Source organism: Glycine soja, chromosome 15, assembly GCF_004193775.1.
Source record: "Glycine soja cultivar W05 chromosome 15, ASM419377v2, whole genome shotgun sequence".
NCBI classification, from domain to species: domain Eukaryota; kingdom Viridiplantae; phylum Streptophyta; class Magnoliopsida; order Fabales; family Fabaceae; genus Glycine; species Glycine soja.
This window is the reverse complement of record NC_041016.1, coordinates 45,928,320-45,936,705: the sequence shown is the minus strand read 5'-3', so window position 1 is coordinate 45,936,705 and position 8,386 is coordinate 45,928,320. Positions and strand designations below refer to the sequence as shown.

At 36.4% G+C, this 8,386-nt stretch overlaps 1 protein-coding gene across 4 annotated transcripts; it reads right to left on the bottom strand.

Moving 5' to 3' along the window:
* Window positions 1–240: 240 nt before the first annotated feature.
* LOC114387158 lies at window positions 241–8,169 on the bottom strand. 4 transcript variants are annotated; one of them, XM_028347291.1, is made up of 8 exons: window positions 8,073–8,169; window positions 6,328–6,387; window positions 2,254–2,563; window positions 1,950–2,166; window positions 1,592–1,855; window positions 877–1,512; window positions 551–789; window positions 241–468 (listed from the first exon to the last, which is right to left on the bottom strand). In XM_028347291.1, exons 6-8 carry the CDS (start codon window positions 1,258–1,260, stop codon window positions 348–350), a joined length of 744 nt encoding a protein of 247 aa, XP_028203092.1. In that variant the 5' UTR covers window positions 1,261–1,512; window positions 1,592–1,855; window positions 1,950–2,166; window positions 2,254–2,563; window positions 6,328–6,387; window positions 8,073–8,169; the 3' UTR covers window positions 241–347. The 4 variants fall into 4 exon arrangements, with proteins under 4 accessions (XP_028203092.1, XP_028203090.1, XP_028203093.1 ...); XM_028347289.1 differs by lacking the exon at window positions 6,328–6,387; XM_028347292.1 differs by lacking the exon at window positions 6,328–6,387 and having other exon boundaries at window positions 551–690.
* Window positions 8,170–8,386: the final 217 nt, after the last annotated feature.

Below are 8,386 nucleotides of genomic sequence, written 5' to 3'. Positions count from 1 at the left end.
CATTTCACATCGGTTTTTTAAAAAGCTGATGTTGTAAGTGACATTTAACATCGGTTATTTAAATAGGTGATGTTATATGATACGAATTATGAAAAAAAAAGTTATAAATCTATATATCAACATCGGTTTTTAAAAAAATTGATGTGAAATATTACTTACAACATCAATTTTTAAAACCAAATGACAACATTTTCCTTAGGCAAAATGACAACCATTTGCCAATGTGCACTGCAGTGGAGACCAATATAGGTTATTATACTATTATACATTATTTAAATTCATTTGTTGAGTTTATGTTACCAATTCAGGTAGGCTCCTAGGTACACATTCCGTTTTGAATTTTGCATTCAATTCTTAATGTAACTTTCTGATTCAAATTGTGATTGGCCAGATCTCTGGATAGACTGTGGTTCGAGGAATCCATACACATCGATATTCCCGGCTCGCATACTTGTCTCAGTCATATGTCTATTGTTGTTAACACAAAGTAAATTATGCATGAAGGTAAAACAATAAATTAGGTAATTAACAATAATCTAAATTGACTTACAGAATCCACAACTGTATAACAGATATGCTGAGACATTGACCACCGTGTGCAATTTTAGACAGATCTTCATGCTTTATGTACAAAGGGAAGTTTTCATTAAATAGGCCAAACAAGGTAGCATCCCACATAACCTGCAATGGCTTCAAAAAAAGTTGTGGGATGGTCAATGTCATTAGATATAGGGGATCATCAACCTCATCATCCGGTCTATCTACAGGTTTCGCGGGTCCCACAACTCCCTATTTATCCAACATAATTGATTGACATAATTTAATCACAGTAAACATTTTAATTGGAAAAATAAGCATTTAATGACACTAAAATACCTGTTCTGATAAACGCTTGACAAGATGTGTCGGCCAAGCAAGGAATGTGTTAAGAGCCTGTCCCATGACCTTAACCTCTTTAGTGGGTACAGGAATGGGAGCATTTGCATCTCTAATCTCCTCAACACCAACCTTGACTTGATCATGCAGCAAAGGAATGTTGTGAATGCTTGTGGACCCCTCATAAACTCTTCCTAGGGCAACCAGGCGAGGAGGATATTCTTCAATATACAACCCGCATTTGTATGAGTCACCCGTGTCTGGATCGTTCCCTGAGGGATCAGCACAACTCTCCTTTGTACTGACACGAGCAGTTGAAGGACCAACACCAGGTTCAGGAGGCAGTGCGAGTCCCTGTGATTGCATATGGCTGAGGGATAACATTAGTCGTCGAGTGACTTTTTCTGTGATTGAATCCTTCAGCTGGTCCTTGATTTGTTGCGTCAACTGTTGCAGTTATTCGGGAGCAATGGAGGAGGTCCTTGAAGCCGATCCAAAGTATTGCTTGATGGTTATACCGGCTCCTACAGCACGCACACGACCAGGGTGTTCTGGTCGCCCAATGGCAGCAGTCAATATATCATGACGTCCATGGGTAACAAAGGAACCCTGTGAGGCCTGCTCCTCAAGCGCATCCTGTGAAGAACACATTTATTCTATACTCAATCACACAATAATAAAAAATAATTACAATTATGAATTGAAAGTGATTTACAATCTTGTCAGCAATTTCCTTTGCTGCCTCAGATGTCATGTCACCAGTTTTCTTGGTGCGGGCTAGCTTCCACTTCACGTGTCGTTTGATGGGAGATGGAGGATTAATGACGGTGTCAGTGCTTCCGGATTGAGTAGCTTCCTCTAGTTTTTTCTTTCTCTTCTCATCCATCAACGTTTTTTCTAAATATTCATAACCCCCACGAGACATCACGTGAGGGGCAGTGTTTTGTTTTTGGACGGCTTATGCTTTTTTTTGCACATCCTGCAAAAATGAAACATTAATTAAACTCATGATTACAATGTATTATAATAAGTTCATTTAAAGTTAAAAAAAATTAAAATCACAAATTAGTTACCTCCCATGAAGGGTCTCTGCGGCTCTGACAAAATGGGGCTCATTTCTCCTTGCTAATGTTGTACATTTTGCATACAGTGTCATGGACACTATCCTTGTCAGCTGCAAGTGCTCATTTCGACGTCAAATCAGACTTAAACTGTCTCCACCGCTCCCCCACAGTCTGAAGTATTTTTTTTTGTTCTTAAATCAGATGCTTCAGGGATATCAAATTCAGCCTAACAAAGAGTAAATTAGGTTTTATTATTACTAAATTCAAATATTTGGCTAACAAACAATATGGAACATGAAATAATACATGATACCTGAATATCCTCCCATATCAAATCCTTCTGAGTAATAGGGACATGCTTCCAATTTTCGTATGTGACATCCACCTTATCACGAGCAACGATCCCTAAATATGTTCTGAATTTCTTGCTGTGGGGACCGCCTGCTTTGCCAATAGCAGGATCCATATGGACAAGGGGTCTCTCTGCCCCAACTGGTCTAGTCGCCAATGATCTTAGGCGTGAGGCCTTTCTAGTCCACTTCAATGGTGGTGACGGCGAATGCGATGCTACACCAGTAGAAGGAGGAGGAGGCGGAGGAGAGTTTGGCTATGTAGCCATTTGGCTGTAAACAAAAAAAAAACATTAATTCAATATGTTATAAAAAATAAATGCGTATGAATGTAATTAAATGAATTGAAATTAAGTACAAAATAAAAAAAATTACATTAGACGATAATTAATTCTCCTTCATCGTGATCATTACGATTAGCATGAACGTCGTCAGTTTCTTCTCCGACGACATTAGGTAACAATTGTGTGGACAAAGGACTAACATAAGTATCAATGTATGAATCATCATATTCAACATTGACACCTATTGTTTTCCCATATAAAACCACTGACCACCTTTGATCACAAGGGTCTTCGACATAAAATACTTGTTTCGCTTGTTCTGCCATAATGAAAGGATCATTCTGGTAAGCGAGTTTGTTAAGATCCACCAACGTAAATCCCACATCATCGGTCCGCACACCGGTATTACTGTCAACCCACTTACATTTGAAAACACAGACAGTAAATTTGACATAGTTAAGCTCCAAAATTTCTTCAATGAAACCAAAGTAAGGGATGAAAGCTACACAAGGATTATCATCATGTACACTAGCGAAGTGTTGAGATTCAGCCCTTAGGGTAACCCCACTGTTTTGCATTGTACTTTTTTGGTCTTGTGCTTTTGTATAGAAGGAATACTTATTTATATCATATCCTTGTCAAGTTATAACATTTCTTTTAGGCCCATCTGCTAGCTTTCTCAACATTTCAGAAGCATTATCATTAGCCAAGAGTGTGTGTTTAAACCAATCTAGGAAAGTCTTGTTATGTTTTTTCAACACTGAGTTCTTCGACATTTTTGGATTACTTTGTTTGACTAAATTTTCATGACGAACTATGTATGGCAAAACTTCATTACTATTATTCAACACATACAAGTGAGCTTGTTGCAAATCTTCTACACTTGGAGTGATGACATGCAGTCTTCTTGAACCCTTACCTCTTACTCTTTCGTCATGCCGAGACTCGGGAAGCCCAACAGGTTTAGCTTTTTCAATGTACTCTGAACAAAATTCAATGGCTTCTTCTGCAATGTACCTTTCAACAATAGATGCTTCTGGACGATGTAGATTCTTGGTATACCCTTTTAAAATCTTCATGTATCACTCAATCGGATACATCCACTGCAAATAAACAGGACCACAACATTTGATTTCTCTGACTAGATGAATAATTAAGTGAACCATGATGTCAAAGAATGCAGGCGGAAAATACATCTCCAACTCACACAATATAATAGCAGCCTCATTTTCCAGTTCGTCTAACTTCACAGGATCAAGAACTTTGCTACATATGGAATTAAAGAAAAAGCACAGCCGAGTTATGGCAAGCCTGACTTTGTTAGGCAAAATGTCTCGTATGACCACCGATAACAATTGTTGCATCAAGACGTGACGATCATGAGACTTTAAGCCTACCAACTTAAGATCCTTCAAATGCACAAGGCTCTTAATATTTGAAGAGTATCCTTATGGAACTTTGACCCGTCGTAGGCACTGACAAAAACTGATCTTTTCCTTTCTGGACAAAGTATGACAAGCTGGAGGCAAGTATATTTTTCTACCATCAAACCTTGGATGTAGCGACCCTCGGATACCCATCTCAGCTAGATCTTGACGAGTATTGGAACCATCTTTCCACATGCATAACATCAATACAATGTCTAATATCTAGATCAACCCAGTACGGAAGATCAAACAAAATCGACTTTTTCTTCCATATGCAAGTCTTATTTTTGTCCTTCTTTTGGATCTTTCCAAATATTGTATTCAGGTGTTGAACCCGCTGGAAAACCTGGTCACCAGTCAACGGTACCGGTGCATTTTCATGCTCTTGACTTCCATTAAATGCTTTTTTCAATCGTCGGTAAAGATGATAAGGTTTAAGAAAACATCAATGCCTAGTGTACTCTATTTTTCTTCCATGTTTCAGTTGTATATAGCTTGTGTCTTCTTCACAGATGGGGCATGCACGATGACCCTTAACACTGTAACCGCTCAAATTCCCATATGCTGGAAAATCATTAATGGTACAAAAAAGCATTGCACGCAAATTAAATGTCTCATTTCGAAACCCATCAAACACTAAAACTCCTTCATCCCACAACTTTGTAAGGTCTTCAATCAAGGGATTGAGATAAACATCGATGTCATTTCCTGGTTGTCTTGGGCCCGTTATCATCATATACAACATCATGTATTTTCGTTTCATGCACAACCAAGGAGGCAAATTGTAAATCACTAGCAAAACTGGCCACGAACTGTGTTGCGTGCTTAAACTGCCATATGGATTCATTCCATCAGTGGCTAGTCCAAGCCTAAGATTTCTTGTCTCTTTACCAAAATCCGGATACAAACGATTTATTTTCTTCCACTGCAAGGAATCAGTCGGATAACGAAGCATTCCATCACAGTTTCTCCCATTTGCATGCCACGTAAGGTCTTTTGCATCGTCTCCATTAGCAAACAGACGCTTAAACCTTGGAATGATCGGAAGATACCACAACACCTTCACTAGGGGGCCCTTGTTTGAGTTTTCATCACTACTACACACCTCATCATCCTTGAGTTTGTACCGTGATACCCCACACCTAGGGCATTTCGACATTTCTTGAAATTGATGTCTATACAATATGCAGTCATTCGGGAAAGCATTAATCTTCTGATACTCCATACCCATGGGACACAATATCTTCTTGGCCTGATAGTAGCTTTTAGGCAATGTGTTATCCTGTGGAAGCATGTCGTGCACTACTTGAAGTAGTGAACTAAAGCTTTTGTCACTCCACCCATATCTGGCTTTGATATTAACCAGACTTAAAACTGTCGACAACAGCGTCAACGAATTCTTGCACCCTGGATACAAAGGTTTCTTTGAATCAGTTTGCAATGTATCATACACAGGGGCATAAGCTTGCTGAAAAGACTCTTGTCCAAGGTCACAAATCATATCCTCAAAGCGATCTCCCATTTCTACATCAAACGGTTCGGATTGCTGCCCACTCTGCATGTCTATCATTTCACCATGCCATATCCACGTCGTATAATTCCTCTAATTCCATCACACAACAAATGCTCTCGTATGTCATCCATTATTTGTCGTCTTCCGTTCAAACAATTGATGCAAGGACAATAATATTTTCCATCTTCATTCGGTTGACCTCTTTCTGAAGGAAATTGTAAGAATTGCTCGATGCCTTCCTCATATTCTGGGCTGATGCGACTTTCATTCATCCAACTTCGATCCATCTAAGTAATAACTCGGTCATACTCTCAAAGTTATTTGATGCATGAAAATCTCACTTTTTTATTATAGGTGTGGCCCTATCCCATTCGGGAAGACCGTCTTTTATGGTAGCATCATACATCAAGGTTAATTCTATTTTGTTAAATTTGAAAAAAATTTGGCAACATTTCGCATTGGTCTCCAAGTACACGACATGAAATCGGTGAAATTAATTTCCCGATAATCAAGTATGCACTCAGAGAACAACTAGAAATGCATTACCGAAATTTCATCAAATTAAACAAAATAATTTTAACCTTAACACATGAATCTACCATAAAAATATCAGTCTCCCCAAACTGTCCAAACGGACAATTCAAGATTGAATACAATGATTAATGCAAACTGTCCGCAAGAATCATTGCATCCAATCTCAAACGGGAATCTAAGGTTCACTCATCATGAACACAATTTGTATAGCATATATCAATTGTCATTAATGGCAGTGAACATGTAATAAAAATATTCATTGCTAACAAACATTTGTACCATTGATGATGACACGGTCCAAAATGAAAGCAAGAATCAAAGAAATAACTGAATGAACACCTACATCAATCATCATTCCGAAAAACAGATATCAATATGAATGGTACACTCAGAAGCAAAACTAATAAACAGGTGCTGATCAAAATAAATTTTATTTATTTTTTACTTATATCTAAGTCTAAAGGAAATACACTCATTTTTTATTTATATATAAAGGACTAAAGGAAGTATTACATTAGTTAAAATAAACCTAACGCGTCAATTTGATGCAGAAACATTAAGAGGCATGTTTGTGTAACACAAGCAACAAGAGATCTAACTAGTCAATTCCTAACGCGTTGCCATTGATTTGAATTGGACCCTCCACTGAACCTTAGAAAACTCTACTCAAACTCTACTCAAATACTTGGCTTCTTCCCTTAAAATCATATCAACGCCCACAAAAAAAAGTGAAAACCTTATTGGAGGAATATGCATTCACCGGCCTTATCACGCAACATCCAAATTAATTTGGACGTTGAATGGTTCCATTGCCCCCTGTTTTTGTTTCTTGTGTAATCAATGTGTAACAAGTTTGACTCCTAGGCTATAATCTCATCTTGTCACAATTTTGTGCCAAAGCTCAACTTAATATTTTGTTCCTAATGGTTGTGTCATGGAACTGAATACTTAATCAACTACACGATAGAGTAAATATAGGAAAAAGAAAATGCTCCAAGTGGTTGTGTCATGGAACTTTTATGTGCCGCCATTGATAACGCTTTTAACGGTTCACAACATTATGCAATTGGTTTGCAAGTAGTAAATCACTAAACTAGATCTATCTAGCTTTAATTTGGTACTTGATGTAAGCTTAGGGATGTGGACCTATTAATCGCTATTATATAAAATTAAGCACACTGTACTTTTCAATTTTTTAACACGGACACATGGTTAGATTTTTGCTCACTTTTCCGTTTGTTGTCCTTCTTAATGGGCTGAATTGCTTTTGATCAGCAAGCATTACAATTTTAATAATTCTTTAAGTTATAATTATGCAAATTAAATATTTAAAGTAGAACAAATGTATATTTTTTCATAATGATTTTAAATTAAAATATAAACTAATTATAATTATTTTAATTACATATTTTTATAAATATATTTTTTAAATGATTTAATCTTATTATAAAATTATGTCACTTAAAAGGATTTTATATGTTAGACTCCTTAGTTATTTATTTCTTATATTAAAATAAAAGTAATTATTCTTGTCGTCTGTTTAGTAGAATTATTAATATATTAAAAAGATAATATAATCAATCAAATGAACTTATGCTTTTTTTTAAATTAAGAATATTTAACAATTTTTTAATACTTGTGTAAAAATTTAAATGAGAATTATTTTGAAAACGATGGAATATTTTATTGAGGTGCGGGAGAAAAACATCAACTAAAATTCTTCACAACACTATCTAAATGAACTGTCCCTTCTCTGCTACTCAAACAATTGTATCAGAAAATAATTTAATTTGTTCTATTGTTGGAAATGAAAACTCCAGGAAGCCAATGAAATAGGTCCTTTATGACTAGCTAGCATGCACCAATATCAATTTCAATTTTTTATCACCTCTCTAGTTTCACACTAATATTAATCCCAAACGAAACCCTTATCTAGTTAGGTGTAACCCACATCCCTAAGCTTACAACAAGTACCAAATTTTAGATCAAAATGCAGACAAAACAAAAAAAAAATATCAAAGCACCTTCAGAAACAAATCTTCAACTTCTCTTTCACGGATATCACCGGGTAGATTCCCAACGTAGACAGTTCTGCTCAAGCGTCTACTCATTTTCTTTTCTGCGACACAGAAAAATCGAAAAATAAGTAACAACATGCTACAATTAAAAATCTAAATATTATTTTCCAAGCCCTAACGCCCATTATAAGACCCGTGTTGTGAAGATGAAAACCACAGTAGCTAATTCAACGAGAAATTTAAAATTCTGAATAGAACAAAAATATCGCAGCAAAAGGGGAACAAAGCAGTTAGAGTAAAGAATCAATAAGGTGTGTAAT

Bases quoted from the DNA above. Each gene is read 5' to 3' on its own strand.
- LOC114387158 (XM_028347291.1), bottom strand. From the start codon at position 1,260: ATGTTATCCCTCAGCCATATGCAATCACAGGGACTCGCACTGCCTCCT. The intron at 790-876 runs GTATTTTAGTGT...TTGGATAAATAG, and splicing joins TCAAGCGTTTATCAGAACAG to GGAGTTGTGGGACCCGCGAA. The intron at 469-550 runs GTAAGTCAATTT...TAACAACAATAG, and splicing joins GTTATACAGTTGTGGATTCT to ACATATGACTGAGACAAGTA.